The following is a 25,956-nucleotide window of genomic DNA, read 5'->3' on the forward strand; positions in this document are numbered from 1 at the left end:
CTACTTGCCCTGCCCTCAAGAAAATCTACTTGACCTGTCCTCAAAGAAAACCTGTTTGCTCTTTCCTCATGAAAAACCTAATTGTCCTGTTCTCTAGGAAACCAATTTGCCCTGATATCACAGAACCTACACTGATAAATTCATTATTTGTGTATCTTTAAATCAAAATTTAACTGTTTAAAAAAGTTTTCAATATACTGGTCCACTGGTATGGAACAACATTCCCAGTGATATAAGGCAGGCTCCTAGCATTTCATCTTTTCACAATCAGTGTCTTAAATGGATGAAATCGTTAGAAAATTGAACAGTTCTAGTACAAAAAATACCACCCGCTTTTCTGTAATTTTGCATCATTTTCATAGCTGAATTTTTCAATGCAGGATGATATTTTATGTTCTATATATGTTTATGGTTTCACTGATGCCTGTGATGTGATCCTGGCTTGATACTTTGAATTTTAAAATTACTTAATTATTTAGTGTCAAGCCAGACTCTTCACATCATGTTGTATATACTGTATATATTGTACATAACAGATAGAAGGCCTTAAAGTAGATTAGTTATGTAACTAACTGAGTTACCTTAACTAAATAAAGTCTTTATTTATTTATAAAAGCCACATGACATATTACCACTTCTGAAGAAACTCTTTATAGCACATACCCATTCTCTCACTACAACTTGTCTGCCTTATCATTTGTCTCAACCCTCTACCTTCCTTATCTTTCAATAAAAGAAACCAGTACTAAAACAATGCCATGATCAAACATTTCACTCACAAGTCTGACCATTAAATGCAAAAAATCACTCATCAGTCATATGTCATGAAATAATGTTACTTAATATTTTATAGAAAACTAGTTTACTTAATGACTAACAGAGCACAAGCTATTTAAATACAAATTTGGAAAAAAAACATGCTAATTTTGAATACAAACCCGAAGTGAAATCTTTAATTTAAATACCATATATACTGACATATAATTCAAGTCCAACTGAAAATACGATGTTTTTGCACTATTCAACAGGATATCTTGTAAATGATCATCTGCAGAATGCGACCAGCAATCATGATTTTTAGGCTAAATATTCATTTGACATTACAACGAACGACCACATCACAAAAACTGACATAAACACCACTGAATGTGATTTAATGTAAATGTGAATGTAACCCAAACTAAAGTACATGTCATTTTTTTATGAATTTGATTGTCATTATTAAAGAGTGGTGATAGTTATGATAATGATAACAAGGAAAGTACCTGCAAATTAGGCTTAAAGTCACAAGAGTGTGATGGTATAATGTTCGTATTTGTTCTTCATGTGAAGAATCTTACTGACATTAAAACAATATTAGAACACTAAACCCAGACAGTACCAATCTTGAGCGGTTTTGGCAGACAGTCAGCAATCCAAATCTACCCACAGACTTGAGACTAGCAGTACATCATCTCCTAAGTGTTACAATCAATAATAATGAGGAATGCCACCTATATAATGCAGGAATGATCTCAGAAATGCTAAAAATGCTTGTGATTCATATAAGAAAAGCATGAATGGCAACAAGTTACTGTGAAAGGACTGATCTGATATGACAAAGAACATTTTTAAATATTTTGTTTAAAAAAATGTAAATTTGTTTAATGGTTGACATTTTTGTCTATTTACATGCAAAAAACATGGTCAATGAAAATCATCCCTCTTTTGAAGTCAAAACTCCTGATCAAATTTTGGAAATTGCATGACCAGGCCATCCTTTTTATCACTGTGACCTGTATGGTAATAAATAAAAATTCCATGTATTGGCACTAAGTCTGTTATGATGGCAGTAGTAACACTGCTTCATACCAACAAACTAAAGCTATTCAGAGGGTACCATGTCAAACAATTGTAACAATGTATCTATTAAAACTAGTCTGTGTATGAGTGATAATGAAGGTTAATGTTATAAGGATTATACATACCAAAATATCCATAGCCTCCTGAAAAATTTTCTGGCACACTGTAGATGATTTTTTCCCACATTTGATCTCTTGCTTAGCACAAAGCTGAAAATGGAAAGGTACACTCAGAACTGAACTAAAGAGCATGATAACTGTCATTTTGCACAGATACATTCCTAATAAAAAAGAACGTGTTCTTATGGATTAACAAGAATCAGCGTTTCCACCAGAGTTGCGCTACTACTGGTACCTCGTACTAGCAAGGATGGAGAAAGTCAATAAAAAAACACATTTTACCAGTACAAATGCTAACCGGACAATCTCATCAATACATGGTGTATCAATTTTGCAAAGAGTACAGAAAAATATGTTGTAAAGAATACTTTAGAGTAAGAAAATGCAATGAATGAGTTTCTCACCTTTACAGGAGCTGCGCTTGTAATGGACTGCATCACAAGTCAACAACATGACACAATAGTTTCTTCCACATAGCATTGTGAATATTATCCTATCAGTGGTTCAGCAGATTATCAGGTTAGCATCATTAAAAATGTAGCTAAAAAGTATGTAATTTGTTTCCCATGATTCTATTTTAAATGAATTAGGTGCTTTCAGCTACATTAGTGATACTGACCTGAAAATTTACTGAGCTACAGATAGGTTGTTGTTGTTGTTGTTGTTGTGGGGTTTAACGCCATTTTTCAGCACACGATAGGCTATACATGGCGGCCAGTATTAATGGTGGAGGAAGAACCCGGGAAAACCCCGGAAAGAACCACCGACCCACGAGAAGCTACTGGCAAGCTTTCTCACATACCCACATTGGCTGAATCTTAGACTCGAACCGCCGCAGACAGAGGTGAGATGGCAGTGATCCGTAACGAAGAGCGCTTTAGACCACTCGGAGCTACAGATAGGAAAAAAATGGTGATGGTGTGTGGAACAAACTAAAATGTAATCCCATTCCAGTACTGTCACTGTCAGTCACACACAATTAACAACTTTGATTCAGAGTTCACTTATAAAGTAAATAATTAGAGTGTTTCCATGCACCTCATAAAATGTTTAGTTTTAATGGCTTGGTGTGAGTGAAAGATTTCAACTTCCACATGGATAGATCACATGACTTGCAATCATCTATAAAAAGAAACCCACAATATCCTAAACAAGTAACCCCCTCCCCACAAGCAAACAAACATCGTTATTAATTTGTTTTGAACAAGAGTAAATAAAAGCACCAATGATATACAAAAAAATTTTTTTTAACTCCATAACAAAAAAGAGTCACACCTGAGAATATCAGGGATGGTTTTCAGGCAACAGTGCAACTGATTTAGTATAGATGCTGACGCATGGAATTGAAACAAATTAGATACTGCACACTGTATGGATTTTTAATGAGGATGCAGATACTGCACACAGTGTATGGAATTTTACTGAGGCTGTAAATTGTAAATGTTGCATACAGTTTATGCGTTTCTTTTAAAGGTACTATCTTGAATGTTTGTATACGTCATTATTTTTCATCTTGAGGAATAAAAATAAGTAACAAGAGCCCAAAGTGGGCTTAAGATCACTCAACTGTCTGACATCTACCTAAAAGCCAGATGCAAACACACTTACCCATGATATTTAGGTCAGTATATTGCTTTCTGACATTTGAAGTTTTTAAATACTTATTTAGCAATGGCAGCCATATCAAGCAGTGGATGACCATCATTTGCACCAACCTGAAAGGCCTTATGCAAACTTGAAAGGCCATATATGCCAGTATGCAAACTTAAAAGGCCTTATGCAAACTTGAAAGGCCTAAAAGACCACATGCCAGTAAGCAAACTTGAAAGGCCTTATTGCCAGTATGATTTCTGCATCTGGTCAGGTTCTGTTGGTTGTTTTTTTCAAAGTTGTGTTAAGTTTTCCTATTATTTTGAGTAACAATAATCATACTGAATAACAGATCAGAATCACTGAGAAGCTTTCACACCAGCATGCTTTCTGTTAAACTGGATTCTGTTGAGCAATATTGGGAAGTTATTTTAAATTTTCTTTTAAATTTTTAAGGTAGATAGGCATCATTTTAACAAATATGAAAAGCATTATTGTTAGATGGCTTTTAATCAAATTTGCTATAGTTCTGTTCAGCAGGGTTTTCTTGAGAACTTGTTGAAAGGTCCTTTACATTGATAACAGTGGCCATGTTTAACAGAACGTTGTCATCATTGTGCAAATATTAGAGGCCTTTCATGCCAGGATGGTTTTTGTCAAGTTTTGTCAAATTCTGTCTGGTATTTAATTGTGAGAAGACATTTGGATATTTTTTCATTTTAATTAATGGAATTTATATTTACTGGCAGACTGGCATCATTCTGCACAAAATTAAAATGTCTTCTTGCCAAAATGCTTATTTCAAATTATTTATTTTTTTTACAGAAAAAGTCACTGAAAGGTTTTTCTGTATTTAGTAAAGGTGGTCATATTTTAATGGCAGGTTGGCATCATGCCACAAAGTTGTCAAGCAAGTTTGGCTGAAGTAGGTTTAGTTGTTTTTCTTATAAAAGTTCGAAAATAATGATTACTGACTGACGTCAGATGATAGATAATGGATGAAAGACCATACCATATCCTGACTTAGCCTTATAACTAGGTAATCAGAATGACCATGCCATATGCTTAGTCTTATAACTAGGTAATCAGAATGACCATACCATATGCTGACTTTGCCTTATAACTAGGTAATCAGAATGACCATGCCATATGCTGACTTAGTCTTATAACTAGGTAATCAGAATGACCATACCATATGCTGACTTTGCCTTATAACTAGGTAATCAGAATGACCATACCATATGCTGACTTAGTCTTATAACTAGGAAAGCAGAAAATAGAATTTTCAAAGCATTCTTAATGGCAACAGTAACATTTTCCTCTAATGCATATTCTACAACAAAAAAGTACATTTTTGCCCATGTAGCCCCTACAGGATGGTAATTTTAAAAATTGATCATGTATTAGATATCTGAGGATAGCAAAGATTACAGTCCATATGTTTACCAAGTAATTTTACATGAAGACAGATATTAAAGGCAGTCAATATGGTAATCATGTAATTGTACATGTTGATGGATAAATATGACAGTCAGTAATCAAGTAATCTTATATGTTGATGGATAAATATGAGTCAGTAATCAAGTAATCTTATATGTTGATGGATAAATATGAGTCAGTAATCAAGTAATTTTACATGCTGATGGATAACTATCACAGTCAACACAGTAATCTAGTAATCATACATTTTGACAGATAGGTATGACTGTCTAAACAGCAATCTAGCAATCTTGCATGTTGACAAATAAATATGACAGTCAATACAGTCATCTAGTAATATTACCACCATGTTGGCATATTCTGCATGTTGAACAATTGTGCATATTGATACATCATTTTTGTAAACGTGTTGTTTTCGGTCCAAAATTCAATTTGCAAAATGAAAGAGTGATCATCCTTTAATTTAGGTAAGTAATATTCATAAAGTGTAAAAATTATATCCAACATTTCTATTCTAAATGCTCGTGAAAATGTGCCTTCTAAATGCTATCATGAATAACCACCCCATGATGATCTTGAAATTGTAACACAGAATCTCTGATGTACACTCCTGTTCATCAAAACCTATTTAATATTTAACTTTAGAATTATACAAATAAATACATTGTTTAAAAGACTGAAATGTTTACCTTAGAACACTATTGCATCTTAATCCAAATTTCTTATTTTGCAAGCAGTTGTCTCACACCTACTTTATCATCTGCTAACCAACTTGTCAACTTGCCAAATTCGCAGCATATAGTCTTTTTCCAAATTCTTCAGCAATTATTTTTTTTCTCCATAAACATGACATCGTAAACATATAAGATTCAATTCATTGTTGTTTCTCTTCAACTTAATAACTTGTTAAATTTATAAAAAGTTGAACTCAAAATTGATTTAGTTTGCTGAATATCTCTTGCCATTTAATGACATTGTTGCATTGATTTTTTTACAAAAACAAACTATAAATCTAACCTAGTTCCTCGGTTGAAATGCTAAGGAAAGAGTCCAAAATAATGTATTCCATTTCTAAAGCATGATGCATAAACAATAAATCTTTACAAAACCATGAGCAGAATAGGCTGACATATAGTGAGTTATGAAAACACAAGGGTAGTATTCCATGTGTCCAGAATTAGTATTATTTTGAAAAGAATGTTCTGGCGACAATAGCCACATTTCCAACCATAAGCATTGTATATTTTTCATCAATCGGTCGAATTTGGTATGCATTTCATGCCAACACTAGTGATGGAAACCTTACATGTGCAGAAAAGCCCAAAATGTGATGTACATGTAAATGGATAAATTTGACTGTCATTATATATTGATAATCAAGTAATCAAACATGTAGATAGTTAAATATGACAGTCACTAGGTCAATAATGTAATTTCACATGCAGACAAATGTACACAACAGTCATCAGAGTAATCAAGTAATCTTACATGTAAATTATAAATGAACTACATGATATTCTCTTGCATAAAGCAAGATATTTTCCACACATACTCTCCTTTTTAAAATATGAAAATTAGCTTGAAATTTTTTACTTGATGACCAATATTACCTCAGCAACATCAGAGAGGTTAGGCCGTTTACTGGGATTAGATTCTGACAATCTTTCCAGAAGATCTTGCAGTTCTTGGCTGGTGTTCATGGAGGAGATGGAGGAGTACTTCTTCCCTGCCACACAGCGCAGGGTCACACTTAACCCATACAGGCATGTCTACAACAAAAGCACGCATAAATACTTATTATATCACACAGAGATACACACATGTCTACAACAAAAGCATGCATAAATACTTATTATATCACACAGAGATACACACATGTCTACAACAAAAGCATGCATAAATACTTATTATATCACACAGAGATACACACATGTCTACAACAAAAGCATGCATAAATACTTATTATATCACACAGAGATACACACATGTCTACAACAAAAGCATGCATAAATACTTATTATATCACACAGAGATACACACATGTCTACAACGAAAGCATGCATAAATACTTATTATATCACACAGAGATACACACATGTCTACAACGAAAGCATGCATAAATACTTATTATATCACACAGAGATACACACATGTCTACAACAAAAGCATGCATAAATACTTATTATATCACACAGAGATACACACATGTCTACAACAAAAGCATGCATAAATACTTATTATATCACACAGAGATACACACATGTCTACAACAAAAGCATGCATAAATACTTATTATATCACACAGAGATACACACATGTCTACAACAAAAGCATGCATAAATACTTATTATATCACACAGAGATACACACATGTCTACAACGAAAGCATGCATAAATACTTATTATATCACACAGAGATACACACATGTCTACAACAAAAGCATGCATAAATACTTATTATATCACATAGAGATACACACATGTCTACAACAAAAGCATGCATAAATACTTATTATATCACACAGAGATACACACATGTCTACAACAAAAGCATGCATAAATACTTATTATATCACACAGAGATACACACATGTCTACAACAAAAGCATGCATAAATACTTATTATATCACACAGAGATACACACATGTCTACAACAAAAGCATGCATAAATACTTATTATATCACACAGAGATACACACATGTCTACAACGAAAGCATGCATAAATACTTATTATATCACACAGAGATACACACATGTCTACAACGAAAGCATGCATAAATACTTATTATATCACACAGAGATACACACATGTCTACAACAAAAGCATGCATAAATACTTATTATATCACACAGAGATACACACATGTCTACAACAAAAGCATGCATAAATACTTATTATATCACACAGAGATACACACATGTCTACAACAAAAGCATGCATAAATACTTATTATATCACACAGAGATACACACATGTCTACAACAAAAGCATGCATAAATACTTATTATATCACACAGAGATACACACATGTCTACAACAAAAGCATGCATAAATACTTATTATATCACACAGAGATACACACATGTCTACAACGAAAGCATGCATAAATACTTATTATATCACACAGAGATACACACATGTCTACAACAAAAGCATGCATAAATACTTATTATATCACACAGAGATACACACATGTCTACAACAAAAGCATGCATAAATACTTATTATATCACACAGAGATACACACATGTCTACAACAAAAGCATGCATAAATACTTATTATATCACACAGAGATACACACATGTCTACAACAAAAGCATGCATAAATACTTATTATATCACACAGAGATACACACATGTCTACAACAAAAGCATGCATAAATACTTATTATATCACACAGAGATACACACATGTCTACAACAAAAGCATGCATAAATACTTATTATATCACACAGAGATACACACATGTCTACAACGAAAGCATGCATAAATACTTATTATATCACATAGAGATACACACATGTCTACAACGAAAGCATGCATAAATACTTATTATATCACATAGAGATACACACATGTCTACAACGAAAGCATGCATAAATACTTATTATATCACACAGAGATACACACATGTCTACAACAAAAGCATGCATAAATACTTATTATATCACATAGAGATACACACATGTCTACAACAAAAGCATGCATAAATACTTATTATATCACACAGAGATACACACATGTCTACAACAAAAGCATGCATAAATACTTATTATATCACACAGAGATACACACATGTCTACAACAAAAGCATGCATAAATACTTATTATATCACACAGAGATACACACATGTCTACAACAAAAGCATGCATAAATACTTATTATATCACACAGAGATACACACATGTCTACAACAAAAGCATGCATAAATACTTATTATATCACATAGAGATACACACATGTCTACAACAAAAGCATGCATAAATACTTATTATATCACATAGAGATACACACATGTCTACAACAAAAGCATGCATAAATACTTATTATATCACACAGAGATACACACATGTCTACAACAAAAGCATGCATAAATACTTATTATATCACACAGAGATACACACATGTCTACAACAAAAGCATGCATAAATACTTATTATATCACACAGAGATACACACATGTCTACAACAAAAGCATGCATAAATACTTATTATATCACATAGAGATACACACATGTCTACAACAAAAGCATGCATAAATACTTATTATATCACACAGAGATACACACATGTCTACAACAAAAGCATGCATAAATACTTATTATATCACACAGAGATACACAGAGAAGTAGTAGTGACCTAATCTCTACTCAGAGAAAGAAAGCACTAGAAACATTTGTTGCCCAAATGCCCAGGACAAGGTGAAAAACCTGCTGATTCAGTGCAATACTCTATGAGCTATCTCAGCTGGGCCAGTTTATTTATTTCTGCTAAGATATTTATTGTATATGCTTTCAATCAAGGCAACAATTGTTACTGTCAGTATCAGTATTATGCTGACTGCAATCAGATTTTTTTATCTTGTCACTTGTTAGAATTAACTGTCATAGTACTTTGACAACCATATTCCATTTTTGGTATCTGTTTCTCATTTAAATGGCATTATTCCTCGAGGACAAATGCATAGGTTATTTCCTGACTAAAATTATTTTTTCTTGCTGACTTCTAACTTGTATGCCTTCAAAAGTCAAAGCTACAATGAACTGTGAGCTGAAGTAATTTTGTAGAATAGTAATTCAACTTAATAATGTTGATTGGTCCCCTGTCCCAATAAACTTGGTTGCTACATGGGATAAGTTGAAGTATGGATAGAAAACCATTCTAAGTCTATTTTAAACAATATTATTGCATGAGAGAAGATCATTTGTTTCAGATAATTAAGTGTTCATTGCTACATTTAAAAAAATGATCAAAAGAACTTTTGATTGCTCTCCCAAGGTAAGTTGAGATTATTCCACATTGTTTATGATTTGTTTGGCCCGATTTTCATACACAGAAACTAGGTCACAATTTGTTGAAATTCGTCACAGTGCTAGCTCAAGTAAAAATCTGCCATTGTTAATTTACACATTAACCCCTAGCGATGACTTTATGGGGCAGGAGGTAGTAGCCTGCTGCCGAGCTCTGTAGCATCATGCGCATGCATGATACACTAACGTGGATGGTATTATATAGAAAGGTAGACAGATGTAGCTCTACAATGATACCAAATAATCTGGAATATCTAGTTGCACTACAAAATACAGATAGAAAAACCTCATTTTTTGGATCCGACTTTTTTTATGCAAAATTCGCCCGTGGTCGGAATCCCATTTTGTGTCCGTATTTTAGACTTTTTGGTCTCAGATCTAAGGCAAACCGGTATCAACTGCAAGCAGACAGATGAGCCTTTGCAAAAAGTAGGATAAGATGGGCATTTGAAATAAAGAGTGGTCTCCATACGAAAATAATGGCTCTGTTTAGCAAAAGAAAAAAAGAAAAAAGTCCAACTTTTACCATTCTGCTCATGCGCGAGTCTAATAGCCAATGAAAAATGATGTTTCTAACACAACTAGGCAGTATGTTATTGAAAGATGACCGGGGCTTTGGTGTTTTCGAGTCTATTCAGAAATAGCTTTCAAAATGTGTTTCCTACTCGATTTTCAGGCAAAAATGGCAAAAACCTCCAGGGGTTAATGTGTTAAGTAAATATTAACAGCAAAGAACACTAATCATAATCTGAAAGCTAAAGGTTTCTCACACTTCATCAATTACCTTTATGTCTGTTCCAGGTATGCATGCAGCCTTCAGCTAAACTCAAATGTGCAGAAGCCCTTATTTCTTATCAGACTTTCTTGTTGCCATGATCTTTTACCTTTATACCCTGAAACCTACAGGTTTCCTTACCACCCTAAGTGCAAGCAATCCAAAGAGCTTGATCAGGAAATTAGTCTAGAACAAAACTCTTACTGCAAAACCAACTTTTCTTTGAGACATATGACCTTGACCTTTAAACTTGTAACCCAACAATGTTCATAGCTTAAGTGCAAGGCCTCCGCAAACTGTGGTCAAGGGAGGTGGTGTAGAACTAAAGTTATTACGAAAAATCCATTTTTTTTCTTCAGTAAGTGAAAATTCACAGCTGATAACTTAATTTTTGTGCAGAAACCATCTTTCTTCTTTCATTCAGTGTCCTTGACCTTTCCCCTCTTGACTCCCAATCAATAGCATTCTTCCTTACCCAAGTGCAAGCTAACCACAAAGTTTGGTAACTGTACATGGGGAACTTGAGTTAATGTGCAGAAACCGTAATTCTTCTTTCAAATGTAGTGTCCCTGACCTTTGATTATTTCAGCCCAAACTCAATAGGATTATTTCTTATACTAAGTGTAAGCCATTCACAATATCTTGCAACTGTAGATGGTGGAAAATTCAAGTTATTGTGGGGAAACTATTTTCTCCATTAGCCATTGTGCAGAAAACATATTTCTTCTTTCAGATATCAGATACAGTGAACTTGACCTTTAACTGTTTGAACCCACAAAGTCTGGTAAATGTAGATTGCAGAGAAATTGCACTATTGTACAGAATCAAAATTGGTATTAGATGGATGGATGTCTTGAGGAAAGCATATAAATGAATCAAGAGCCATGAGGTGACCGTGGTATAACTAAATTTATGGTATAATGAAACATGCTATAAAGTTTCAATAAAATGTTTTCAATAAAATCAAGTGTTAACCTCATACAAATGCAACCTCTGTACAATACCATGTATACGTGACAGTCAATGTCATCAGTGTCTTATGTAAAATGATATATATCTACCAGATGACTTACTTTTTCCGACAGCACCCCATTGGACTGGAGTTCTGGGGCCATGAAAATGACCTCCAGGGGTTTCTCCTCTGGAATGGCCTTAAAGGATACTGTGCCGTTCTCCCTGAGGAATATTGTGTCTGGTGACAGGTAAGCAGCTGTGAAAGGTATATATGATATAAAACATAAAATATCAATTTTATGCCATGAATCAGAAAACAATGAAATGTAAAATTTGGAAAACTCAGCATGCACACTAAATTTACAAGTTGAAAAAGAATGAGGTAAGAATAAGAAAAAGGAAGATGAGGGGTGGAAAATATTTTCAAATTTGCTACAAGTAAAACACTGGAAGATGAACTTCATAGCTCTGGAGAAAGAAAACTTGTACCACTGTCGATGTACATGGATTTGGTGTCGTCTGCAAATCATGACAGATTAGAAAAGTCTTTTCTGAGGACACTATGTGAGAACTTTAATCTCTTTTGAGGATACAATGTGAGAACTTTAATCTCTTCTGACGACACCATTTGAGAGGGCATTTGTACGCATCCAGCTGATACATTTTAAATATTATTTTTCGCTGCAGGTGAAATACTGAAGCTACTGAGTCCATGTTTATGCCCAAAATATTATCATACTCGATGTATTATACTTCCTGAGATTTAAGACTGGGCAGCCTGAAGAAAAGCAGAATGTGCAGCAGAGGGGCAGGGTGCCACCTAAGGAAGGGAGGGTTCAGCACCCCACATAAACAGGCTTGGAACATCACTGAATTTGCCCCTTGGTTTGTTTATGTACAGTGCTTAGAAATAGTCAGTTTCACATTTTCTTTGTTACGTGACTCCACAAGTTGCCAATAGACAGAGTTGAAAATATACAGACAAACACAACATCCAGATATGTACACAATACACCACCTTGTATACAATATACAGACTAACATACAATAGAAAGACTAGTATACAATAGAAAGACTAGTATACAATAGAAAGACTAGTTTTCAATATGCAGATGAATATACAATATACAGATGTATACAATACACCACCTTGTATACAATATAGACTAGTATACAATATACCACTTAATATACAATATAAAGACTAGTTTACAATATACCACCTAGTATACAATACAAAGACTAGAACACAATATACCACCTAGTATACAATATACCACTGAGTATACAATAGAAAGACTAGTATACACTGTACAGACTATTTTTCAATATGCTGATGAGTATACAATATACAGATGTATACAATATATCACCTAGCATACAATATACAGATTAGTATACAATATACAGACGAGTATACAATATACAGACTAGTGTACAATATACAGAGTAGCATACAATATACGGATGAGTATATAATATAGTCTAGTATATAATATAGTCTAGTATACAATATAGACTAGTATACAGTGTAGAGACTAGTATAAAATATAAATACTAGTATACAATATACAGACAATATACAGATGAGCATACAAAATACTTATAGGTTACTGCATTTGTATGGGCAAATATGAACGAGTTTTTTGGATGGAATACTGCACGACCTTGGGAGTGCAGTATATCCATCCAACAAAACGAGTTCATATTTTCCCATACAAATGCAGTAACCTTTTTATTATATGGTCATTTTTTATTCTAGCTAAGGCTTAATTATATAAACAAAATACCCTAAAAGAAACAACGTAAATGAAAGTATGCCGTATTCCAAACTAAGTACACAAGCGCATATTCATCATTACGCAACAACAACATTATTACTGCGCACATAACTCTGCCCAGATAAATTTGAACTTAGTCGGGGACTCAACATAACTTTCGAAAGAAAATGGCGTGTCTAGTTAAAATTGAAATTTGGAGTCATACTGTGAATGAATGTGCATTGCAACAACTTTTCCATTTGATCTGGAATGAATAGATTTTGGTATTTTTTTCAATTCTATGAAAGTTTGTGATTATGGACTGGATTTGTATGTGACAATTCCACATGAAATACATGGGATTGAAGAAGCTAGGGAGAAGCGTGTTGAAATCTGCCAATGTGTGTCTGTTTCTGTCATTGAATGTTTGAAATCATAATGTGGGAAAAATATGAAGTCTTTCAATTGCAATTATCAAAAAGACGCTATGGAATTTAATGCTTATTTCCTTTTTAGTGCAGTAAGGAGGATGTAATTGCACTTATCAAAATTAACAGTACAATTTTGAAATGTGTTATCAAGATTGAGAACCTACAACATAGCTCATGTAATTCGGATTTGCAGAACTAAGAAAATACATTTTGAGGAAATTCAGGATGTAAAACTGTATATTTTTTTTTTGCCATTCTTATCACCAGCTAAAGAAGACAGTATATGACTTGTCACTTGTACATTATTTGTAAGGATTTTTTTTTACGTTTGTTGTATACTGTAGCTAGCCTAAATCCAAAACATTGTATCAATGCGGAATGTGCCAAAGCAGCTGGTATGTGGCAGTCCACAAAACGTCTGTTTTACTTCAATCAGACACAAATTTAAACAACTACGACGTAAAGCGCCTCTTATGTGAGTGTACATCATTTGTTTACAAATCAAAAGTGCTGGCGTCTGCATCCATTGTTTGTTTTCAGTAGAAAGTAGTTCCTTTATGCACGTGAATGCTATATGTGTATTGGCGCATGGGTTCAATATCAGGTAATACTGCATGACTCTGACAATGTTAAGTTAACGGGGGAAAAAATGAGCATATAATAAAGGCTAGCATACAATAAACCACCTAGAATACAATATGCCTAGTATACAATATACCACCTAGTATGCAATACACAGACTAGTATACAATATAGAGACTAGTATACAACATACAGATGATTATACAACATATAACATAAAGACTAGCATATAACATACTAATGAATATACAATATACAGAATAGTATACAATATACAGAATAGTATGCAATACACAGACTAGTATACAATATACAGACTAGAATACAATATACAGACTAGTATACAATATACAAACTATTATACAATATACAGACTAGCATACAATATACAGACTAGTATACAATATACAAACTATTATACAATATACAGACTGATATAAAGCATGTGCAGGTAACTGAGTTAGATTTGAAAACATTATCCACCATTTGTGAGTCTAAGCAAACAACTAAGCTTCAATGGAAACAGAAAAGGTAGACCACAGTGACTTAGTATTGGTATGGTTGTGTTATATTTATTGAGATGTATCCATATACCATTTTTGACCATTGTTTGGTCAATAGCTAATGCACATGAATAGGGCTGCTGATTGGTCAATAGTTAATACATATGACAGGACCACTTCTTGGTCAATAAATAGCAAATGCATATGATAGGGCTGCTGAATGGTCAAAAGCTAATGCTATTGAAAGGGCTGCTGACTGGTCAGTAGCTAACGCATATGATTATGCTGCTGATTGGTTAATAGTTGAAGCATGTGATAGGGCTGTTGGCTGATCAATAGCTCATGCATATAATAGGGCTGCTGATTGTTCAATAGCTAATACATATGATAGGGCTGCTGATTGTTCAATAGCTAATACATATGATAGGACTGCTGATTGTTCAATAGCTAATACATATGATAGGGCTGCTGATTGTTCAATAGCTAATACATATGATAGGGCTGCTGATTGTTCAATAGCTAATACATATGATAAGGCTGCTGATTGTTCAATAGCTAATGCATACAATAGGGCCACTGATTGGTCAATAGCTAATGCATATGATAGGGCTGCTGATTGATCAATAGCTAATGCATATGATACGGCTGCTGATTAATCAATAGCTAATGTATGTGATATGACTGCCGCTTGGTCAATAACTAATACATATGATTGGGCTGCTGGTTGGTCAATAGCTAATGTATATGATAGGCTGCAGATTGATCAATAGGTAATACACTTGATAGGGCTGCTGATTGGTTAATAGCTAATGCATATGATAGGGCCACTGATTGGTCAATAGCTAATGCATACAATAGGCCACTGAATGGTCAATAGCTAATGCATACAATAGGCCACTGATTGGTCAATAGCTAATGTATATCATAGGGCTGTTGATTGGTCAATAGCTAATGTATATGATAAGGCTGCTGATTGTTCAATAGCTAATACATATGACAGGGCTGCTGATTGTTCAATAACTAATACATATGATAAGGCTGCTGATTGTTAAATAGCTAATGCATACAATAGGGCTGCTGATTGGTCAATAGCTAATGCATATGATAGGGCTGCTGATTGTTTAATAGCTAATACATATGATAGGGCTGCTGATTGTTCAATAGCTAATACATATGACAGGGCTACTGATTGTTCAATAGCTAATACATATGATAAGGCTGCTGATTGTTCAATAGCTAATGCATATGATAGGGCTGCTGATTGGTCAATAGCTAATGCATATGATAGGGCTGCTGTTTAATCAATAGCTAATGTATGTGATATGACTGCCACTTAGGCAATAGCTAATACATATGATTGGGCTGCTGGTCATTCAATAGCTAATGTATATGATAGGCTGCAGACTGATCAATAGCTAATACACTTGATAGGGCTGCTGATTGGTTAATAGCTAATGCATATGATAGGGCCACTGATTGGTCAATAGCTAATGCATATCATAGGGCTGCTGATTGGTCAATAGCTAATGCATATGATAGGGCTGCTGATTGTTCAATAGCTAATGCATACAATAGGGCCACTGATTGGTCAATGGCTAATGCATATCACAGGGCTGCTGACTGGTCAATAGCTAATGCATATGATAGGGCTGCTGATTGTTCAATACATAATGCATACAATAGGGCCACTGATTGGTCAATAGCTAATGCATATGATAGGGCTTCTGATTGGTCAGTAGCTAATACTACTGAAAGGGCTGCTGATTAATCAATGGCTAATGTATGTGATATGACTGCCGCTTGGTCAATAGCTAATACATATGATTGGGCTGCTGGCTGGTCAATAGCTAATGTATATGATAGGCTGCAGACTGATCAGTAGCTAATAAACTTGATAGGGCTGTTGATTGGTTAATAGCAAATGCATATGATAGGGCCACTGATTGGTCAATAGCTAATGCATACAATAGGGCCACTGAATGGTCAATAGCTAATGCATATCATAGGGCTGCTGATTGGTCAATAGCTAATTCATATGATAGGGCCACTGATTGGTCAATAGCTAATGTATATGATAGGAACACTGATTAGTCAATAGCTAATGTATAAGATAGGGCCACTGATTGGTCAATAGCTAATGCATAAGACAGGGCCACTGATTGGTCAATAGCTAATGCATAAGACAGGGCCACCGATTGGTCAATAGCTAATGCATATCATAGGGCTGCTGATTGGTCAATAGCTAATGTATATGATAGGAACACTGATTAGTCAATAGCTAATGTATAAGACAGGGCCACTGATTGGTCAATAGCTAATGCATAAGATAGGGCCACTGATTGGTCAATAGCTAATGTACATGATAGGGCCACTGATTGGTCAATAGCTAATCCATATGACAGGGCCATTGTTTGATCAATAGCTAATGTATATGATAGGGCTTTTGCAGTTTATCCGGACTGCATGAAATCCTGTGAGGTCTTCACTGGGTGTATGACCTGCATTCCTTGAAACAGTAGACATCATCATTTCATGATTTTAACATTTAATACTAATTTATTTGAATTTATCAATTTTTATTACAATAATATTTATTATAGAATTTTTATGTGACTTTTTCACAACTTTGAAAAGCATCATGGGTCAAATAAGTTGGAAGGCAAATGGATGACTTGTTTTCTTCCTGTATGATGGGCAGGTGCAATGGTGATTTGAATCATACATTAAATTATTCCTTTACACTATAATAAAAACTGTCATCAAATACTAACAAGACATATAATGTATAATATTTTGTTGTCTCAAAATTATAAATGTAGATGGCATCTCTAAGTGAAGAGTCATCGTCTCACCAAAATTCTTGTTAAACTGTGTGAACTGTTTCTGGATTACATCTACCAGTCTATTTCACTGCTATTCTGTACAACATAAGTCACTTGTTATAGACTTAGTGATGCTTTTAAATAGACAAGCAGTGTGTTTTTGAAAGCACTGTTTGTAATTTGCACTTATCTAGAGAAATGATAACTGCATTTGATACACGCACATGTCAGGATCAAACCTTTATATTTAGCAGTTGTGTTTATTTATCGTGTTTGTGTTCTGGCAATTTCCAAGTCTCTTGCTCTTTCCCTCTCAGTTGTATACTCACAAATATAAAGAAATACACAAATGTAAACACCAATACGTATTTCCGACCGCTGACATGCCATGCAATCAAAAATAGATTCAACTTTAATATCAATACAGGTACCAGACATATTCTGCTAAGCAGATGTCAACTATCTATAGCTGAGAAAGCCAGTGAAAATATCTCTCTGGGTGCAGTTGATAGATAAACATGTATTTACAGAAAAGTATCTATTTTTAGTTTCATAAAAGTATATACACTGTACGTGCATTCTTGTAGTTTAATGGTAAGTGGATTGGTCTGTTAGCCACTCCATTCATCATCAACTCCTGCAAGTGCCATCTACTTTTTTCAAAATGATGAAATTGGAAGAATAGATGGTACAATTTGAAAGAAAGGATTCCTAAGGGTAAGAAATTGGAACACAGTCACGTAGCAAGGTGTATGGGATTGTGCACCACTGTTAAATTTCATATTTCCTTTGGGTTCATCTCAGGAAACACAGAGATTTTGTGGGGTTGTATCATCCTGTACACTATGCCATGAGTCCCTGCAACTACGGTAATAATACTGTTGTGGGGTTGTAGCATCCTGTACAACATGCCAAAGGTCCCTGTAACTATGGTAATAATATTGTTGTGGGGTTGTAGCATCCTGTACAACATGCCAAAGGTCCCTGTAACTATGGTAATAATATTGTTGTGGGGTTGTAGCATCCTGTACAACATGCCAAAGGTCCCTGTAACTATGGTAATAATATTGTTGTGGGATTGTAGCATCCTGTACAACATGCCAAAGGCCCCTGTAATTAATAATATTGTTGTGGGGTTGTAGCATCCTGTACAACATGCCAAAGGTCCCTGTAACTATGGTAATAATATTGTTGTGGGGTTGTAGCATCCTGTACAACATGCCAAAGGCCCCTGTAATTAATAATATTGTTGTGGGGTTGTAGCATCCTGTACAACATGCCAAAGGCCCCTGTAATTAATAATATTGTTGTGGGGTTGTAGCATCCTGTACAACATGCCAAAGGCCCCTGTAATTAATAATATTGTTGTGGGGTTGTAGCATCCTGTACAACATGCCAAAGGCCCCTGTAATTAATAATATTGTTGTGGGGTTGTAGCATCCTGTACAACATGCCAAAGATCCCTGTAATTAATAACATTCCCTGCCAGTATTGTTGGTGATCATGGAGATGAATATTATTTTGTCATAGTCATGAGTTATTAACAGAAACTGTGGTTTGCATACATTATATTTCCATGCTGTCAATGCAAATTGAAAGCAGGACAAAAACTTACGTAAATGTTTCTTCTTCCTTTGAAGAGAGATAATGCCCTCTTTGCACAAGGCCCATAACTCCTCTTCCTCAAGTGATCTGTCTACAGCACTCAGCACCTCACCAATCATAAGACCCTGTAATTGCAAGTGTAAATGAGTTAAATACACTTTTGAGAATAGAGTGTATTATCATGCAACATCCACTAGTGTGGCATATCTACAACCACTGGAATATAAGTATACACTGGAAAGCTTACTGTAGTGCATGCAGTACAATGGTATGCAATGCACTGATGTAATTAAAAATGCCATGTGGTATTTTGAAAAAATGTAATAGAGAATTGTGCAATATAGTGAGATGTAATGGTAAGATGAAATATATTATCCTGAAGTGTTGTGTCTGACTGTGGATGATGGTATAAATTAAGAAGAGGCTCAGGTGAGCTTGACATCACTCGCTTAGCTGAAATATGTCTAATATGTAAATGCAAGCGCAGCTGTTCAAGAAATCTGGGTCAGTAGGAAGCTTTCTGAATAAATTTCTTCTGTTAATTGCATATGTTATGAAGACAATTGTTTCAAGGTTTCTGATTGCACATCAGCGTCATTTGTGCAATACTGAAAGGATCTTTATGCCCGAATATTTTCCGTCAAAGTAAGTCAAGTTCAGTTGAGTGGTTTTTGAGACGAAATCTGTTAAAAATTATTCTAGTTTAGCATCAGCAGCCATATTTATTGTTAGATTGGCACCATTTGTATAAAACTGAAAGTTCATTACGTCAGGATGTTTTCTGTCAAATTCTGGTATAATTCTCATAAGCAGTTGTTTTTGGAAAGAATGGTTGTTCAAGGTTTATCTTTATTGTAATGGCAGCTTAGATATCTCATGATGAATATGCATCATTTGAAAAATGTTAAATGCCCTTGAAGCTAGTATGCTTTCTATCCAATTGGATGGTGTTTAAATGCCCTTGAAGCCAGTATGCTTTCTATCCAATTTGATGGCGTTTAAACAACCTTCAAGCCAGCATGTTTTCTATCCAATTTGAGCGATTTAAATGCCCTTCAAGCCAGAATGCTTTCTATGCAATTTGAGCGATGTAAACGCCCTTCAAGCCAGAATGCTTTCTATGCAATTTGAGCGATTTAAATGCCCTTCAAGCCAGAATGCTTTCTATGCAATTTGAGCGATTTAAATGCCCTTCAAGCCAGAATGCTTTCTATGCAATTTGATTGTGTTTAAGATGCTATTTACAGGTTTTCCTAACAGGAAAGCTCTTTATATCAGGATGCTGTTAAATTTGGTCCAAATCTGCTGAGTCATTTTGAGAAGTCATTCAAAGTTTTCCTCTTTTTTCTAATGGCAGTTATATTTGATGGTGGATCAGACTCATTGGTAAATCATGACACTTTCATGCAAAGATGGTTTCTGTCAAGTTTAATCAAATTCTGTCTAGGGGGGCCTCAAGTGGCCAAGTGGTCGAAAGCGCTCTCCATTACGGATCACTGCCATCTGTCTGCGTGGCTTCGAGTCTCGGATTCAGCCAATGTGGGTATGTGAAAAAGCTTGCCAGTAGCTTCTTGTGGGTCAGTGGTTCTTTCTGGGGTTTTCCTGGGTTCTTCCTCCACCATTAATACTGGCCACCATGTAGCCGATCGTGTGCTGAAAAATGGCATTAAACCCTACAACAACAAATTCTGTCTAGCAATTTTGGAGAAATCATTTAAAGTTTTTTCATGATGTTGCCTACAGCTAAAACCCTGGATATGTAATATGGTCAGACTATATACTGCCTACAGCTAAAGCCCTGGATATGTGATATGACCAGACTGTATACTGCCTACAGCTAAAACCCTGGATTTGTGATATGACCAGACTGTATACTGCCTACAGCTAAAATGCTGGATATGACAATATGGTCAGACTGTATACTGCCTACAGCTAAAACCCTGGATTTGTGATATGACCAGAGTGACGTATACTGTCGACAGCTAAAACCCTGGATATGTGATATGACCAGACTGTATACTGCCTACAGCTAAAACCCTGGATTTGTGATATGACCAGACTGTATACTGCCTATAGCTGAAACCCTGGATTTGTGATATGACTAGACTGTATACTGCCTACAGCTAAACCCTGGATTTGTGATATGATCAGATTGTATACTGCCTACAGGTAAAACCCTGTAAATATCATATCATCAAACTATATTCTGCCTACAGCTAAAACCCTGTAAATATCATATCATCAGACTATATTCTGCCTACAGCTAAAACCCTGTAAATGTCATATCATCAGACTAAACACTGCCTACAGTTAAAACCTGGACTATGATTTAGGTCATGGAACAGAACATGTGAACAGTCAGTATTTTGTGGATGTAACTAATCTATGTGATTAAGCTACTGATTCAGAATTTGATCTTTCAGCTTTAAATTTCATTGATAATAATCCTATCTAATCTGAACATTAAAATCATTTTCAGAAACACTGCTTACCGATCTTTTCCTTTTCTTCTTTGAGGTTGTAAGACTAGAACTGTCTGAAGATTCCACTTCATTTGACCCTTTCTTGCCAACATCAATGCCATCTACAGACTGTAATAAAGAGTCTGAGATTCCTATAGATTCCTTTCTCTTGGATTTGTCTGAAACACTGTTATTTTGTTTTGACTGACTATTATCCTTCTCCAACACTTCATCCAGTCCATTTTGAGATAGTGTGCTACTGCAAATATCTGAATATTGTCCAGAATTGGACATCAGGTCCTCATGGGAAAAATTAGATCCTGAATTGGATTTTCCAGCATTACTTTCCATATTGCTGTGATTATATTCATTATACAAATCTGTCACAGCTAAATCTGATTCCAGTAAATCAGCACTTGTAGCACTTCCTTTTCGAGTTGAGGAATATTCAGAACTATTTTTATCATCCACAGACTTTAATCTGGATTTTGATTTGGATGGTGTGCTTGAAACCCATGACCCATTATCGACTTGTGGTGACACCTTTCTTCGAGACCGTTTATCCATGTCACTATCACTGTCCCAACTTGGCTGTGAATCCCCTGGCTCAGAAAACTGAGCATAAGCAGAAGCTTGTGATATGTCCTCAAGAGTAAGATTTCTCTCCTCTATTTGTGTGAGGTCAAGGTCATCAGGGACATGTGGTAGACTTTGAGAACTCACATCTGAAATTTCAGAACAAAAATCATGATAATGCAATAAGTTTAACTTGAATCTAGCAAAATAATTTTCTAAAAGTATTATTTGGTTGGTTTAATGCTTTACAGCATATCAACACTTTAAAGGTTATATCATGCTGAGGCTTTTAGGCAAAGTTCCTTTCCCATGAACAACCCATGTCAGTCATTAGGCAAGCTGATCCCATAGTGGCAAGCACATGAAGTCTACACTTCTAGTCACAATGAATTAACCACCAAAATACAATGACTCCTTCAACTGTAGAAAACTGATGTAACTGCACAAACTCTGCATTGATGCCTATGACATCAATGACAATGATGATGAAGGCAATTACAATGATGACAAAGACAATGAGGACAATGGCAATTACAATGACAAGGAACATAATTACAATGACAACAGAGACAATGACAATGATGGCAAAGACAATGATAGCAAAGACAATTACAATGATGATGAAGATGATTACAATGAAAAGAAAAACAATTACAATGATGAAAAAGATAATTACAATGACAACAATGACAATTACAAAGATGATTACTATGATGACAAAAACAATTACAATGATGAAAAAGACAATTACAATGACAACAAAGACAATGACAATGCTGTTGCAAAAGCGATTCCTATGCCTTACCAGTGCTTTGCAGGCAAGACAACTATAGGAAATGGATTTAAATGATTACAGCAAGTGAACCCCAAAAAGTAAGACAGGAACAGGAAAGAGTTAAGGATTGTTTTGAGATCAATCAAAAAGACTTACCCTCTTGGTCTGGATGTGGAAATCCCGAGAACTGGGCAATGGTGCAGCATACTTCCTGAGAAGATTGACCACAAAGCTGTTCTTCACACAGTACAATCACACTATCAAGATCAGGACGACTGCTATAGTTTTCCAAGGTCATGCGACCAAGAAGGTCACGCAACTCAAGATTTATTTCAGGTCGTGATGAATCTGCATTGTACTCAGCTGCATAGAGTAGGGTCATCCCCAGGGAGAACAAATGAGCCTTCCAAAATAAAAGTGAGACCCAAATGTGAGTCAGAAATGAGCATTGTACATAATATATGAAATTAAACACCTACATGTCTTAAGGCATAACTTTTTTAAATTATGTAAATTTTCATCAATGATAAAATTGTTAAACTTATTCCACTGATAAAAGAAATCATGTATTATTATAACTGATATGACATTTGATATATCACAGCTATGCATTTCTAAAATAAGTAATACTTTAAATATTCATTTAATATCAGCAAATATCTGGGAAACAGATAGAGAGAAGAATGTGATTAGAAAAGAATTATTCAAATGAAAATACGCTACCTAATGTTCATAAAGTTAAAATGTATTCAAAATGATTTCTACAAATATCATGCCACAGTGGTCCCCCTTCAAGAGATTGTTATGGAATCAAGTCAGCATTATTAGAGATTGTTATGGAATCTAGTCAGCATTATTAGAGATTGTTATGGAATCAAGTCAGCATTATTAGAGATTGTTATGAAATCAAAAATGCATTATTACAGGTTGTTATGGAATCAAGACAGTATCAGAGACTGTAATGGAATCAAGACAGTGTGTTTAGAGAATGTTATCAAGCCATGACAGCATTGCTAGAGATCATGTAATTGGGACAGCATTATCAGAAATTGTTATGGAATTGAGACAACATTATTAGAAATTGTTATGTAATTAAGATTATTACTAAATCAAGAATGCATTATTAGAATTTATTTGAAACTGAGACAACTTTATCAGAGACCGTTATTGAATCAAGACTGCATTATTAGAAATTGTTATGAAAGTGAGATAGAAAAATTAGATATAATTATGGAACTGAGACAGCATTCTTAGAGATTATTATGGAATTGAGACATCAATAATAGAGACTGTTATGGAATCAACACTGCATTATTACAAATTATTATGGAATTGAGACAACATTATTAGAAATTAAGGAATTGAGATAGCATTATTAGAGATCATTATGGAATTGAGACAGCATTATGAGGGATTATTATGGAACTGAGACATCATTATTAATGATTATGGAATTTAGACATCATTATTAGAGATTATTATGGAATTGAGACATCGTTATTAGAGATTATTATGGAACTGAGACATCATTATTAGAGATTGTTATGGAATTGAGACATCGTTATTAGAGATTATTATGGAACTGAGACAGCATTATTAGAATTATTGAATTGAGATAGCATTGTTAAAGATTATTATGGAATTGACACAACATTATTAGAGATTATTATGGAAATGGGACTGCATTATTGGAGTTTGTTATGAAATCAAGACAGCATTATTAGAGAATGCTATAGAGAATGCTGTGGAGTCAAGAGTCTTGACAACTACTCCTCTAATAATAAATACACAGTATGATACAAAATTAGGAATATTTATTTATAAATTTAGAAAAGCATGAATTCAATGTATAGGACATACTGACAAAGACCTGAAGATGCAAACATAAGGCCTGGAAGACAACAACAACAAAAACAGCAGAAACTATCCAGGAAAAATAAGACTTTATTATAATCATCTATTGACACATCTAACAAATAAGGTCAAGTATTACATGCAATTACACATACATACATACATACATACATACATACATACATACATACATACATACACACACACACATACATACATACATACATACAGACAGACAAACATACTGACAGACAGACAGACATACATATATGTGTATGCATCATTACATCAATTTCTGTTGTTTATGAAATATTGTTAATAATTACATGATTGATTATTTTGTGCATGCAGCATAAAAATATAAAATATTAAAGAGAAGAATACATGTATATCCTATCTGATTCATGCACACGCAGCAGAATATCACGACACCTGCGTAATTATTTCAAATATTATCAGAAAGACAGAAAATATACAAATCAATAGGTTACTATATTCAAAGATTTGATGAGAGGGCACCGATTGATGAAAGACAAAGGATACTACAGTGACTACTGTATAAACTTTTGCTGACAAACTACACCGACTGACTAAATAAATCACTAAATCAATTAAGACAGATGAATGCATAATTGGAAGGAATCTGATATTTATACACTTAAATGAGTCAGATCAGATTGCTGATGGGTCAGCTCAAGTTGCTGGCTGCAAAAACAAAATTGATAATCATGGAAACAAAATGACCCACATGATCTCACATAGGAAGTGTAATGCTGTTGTAGCTGTTTTTTGTTTAACCCCATTTTCCAGCACACCAGTGGAGGAAGAAC

The 25,956-nt window shown here is 34.5% G+C and overlaps 1 protein-coding gene across 1 annotated transcript in view; it reads right to left on the bottom strand.

The window, feature by feature from the left end:
- LOC149795006 (kinase non-catalytic C-lobe domain-containing protein 1-like) overlaps nt 1-25,956 on the bottom strand; it is a 160,380-nt gene that overhangs the window by 58,723 nt on the left and 75,701 nt on the right. The window contains exons 4-9 of the mRNA XM_089963745.1: nt 23,429-23,675; nt 21,952-22,646; nt 19,470-19,584; nt 11,876-12,012; nt 6,602-6,760; nt 1,968-2,051 (exon numbers count right to left, since the gene is read on the bottom strand). Of these exons, the coding sequence (XP_089819871.1) occupies nt 1,968-2,051; nt 6,602-6,760; nt 11,876-12,012; nt 19,470-19,584; nt 21,952-22,646; nt 23,429-23,675 (1,437 nt within the window). The remainder of the gene's footprint in view (nt 1-1,967; nt 2,052-6,601; nt 6,761-11,875; nt 12,013-19,469; nt 19,585-21,951; nt 22,647-23,428; nt 23,676-25,956) is intronic.

The sequence above is a fragment of the Sinohyriopsis cumingii genome, chromosome 7 (genome assembly GCF_028554795.1).
Source record: "Sinohyriopsis cumingii isolate HCF-2022 chromosome 7, ASM2855479v2, whole genome shotgun sequence".
Lineage (NCBI taxonomy): Eukaryota > Metazoa > Mollusca > Bivalvia > Unionida > Unionidae > Sinohyriopsis > Sinohyriopsis cumingii.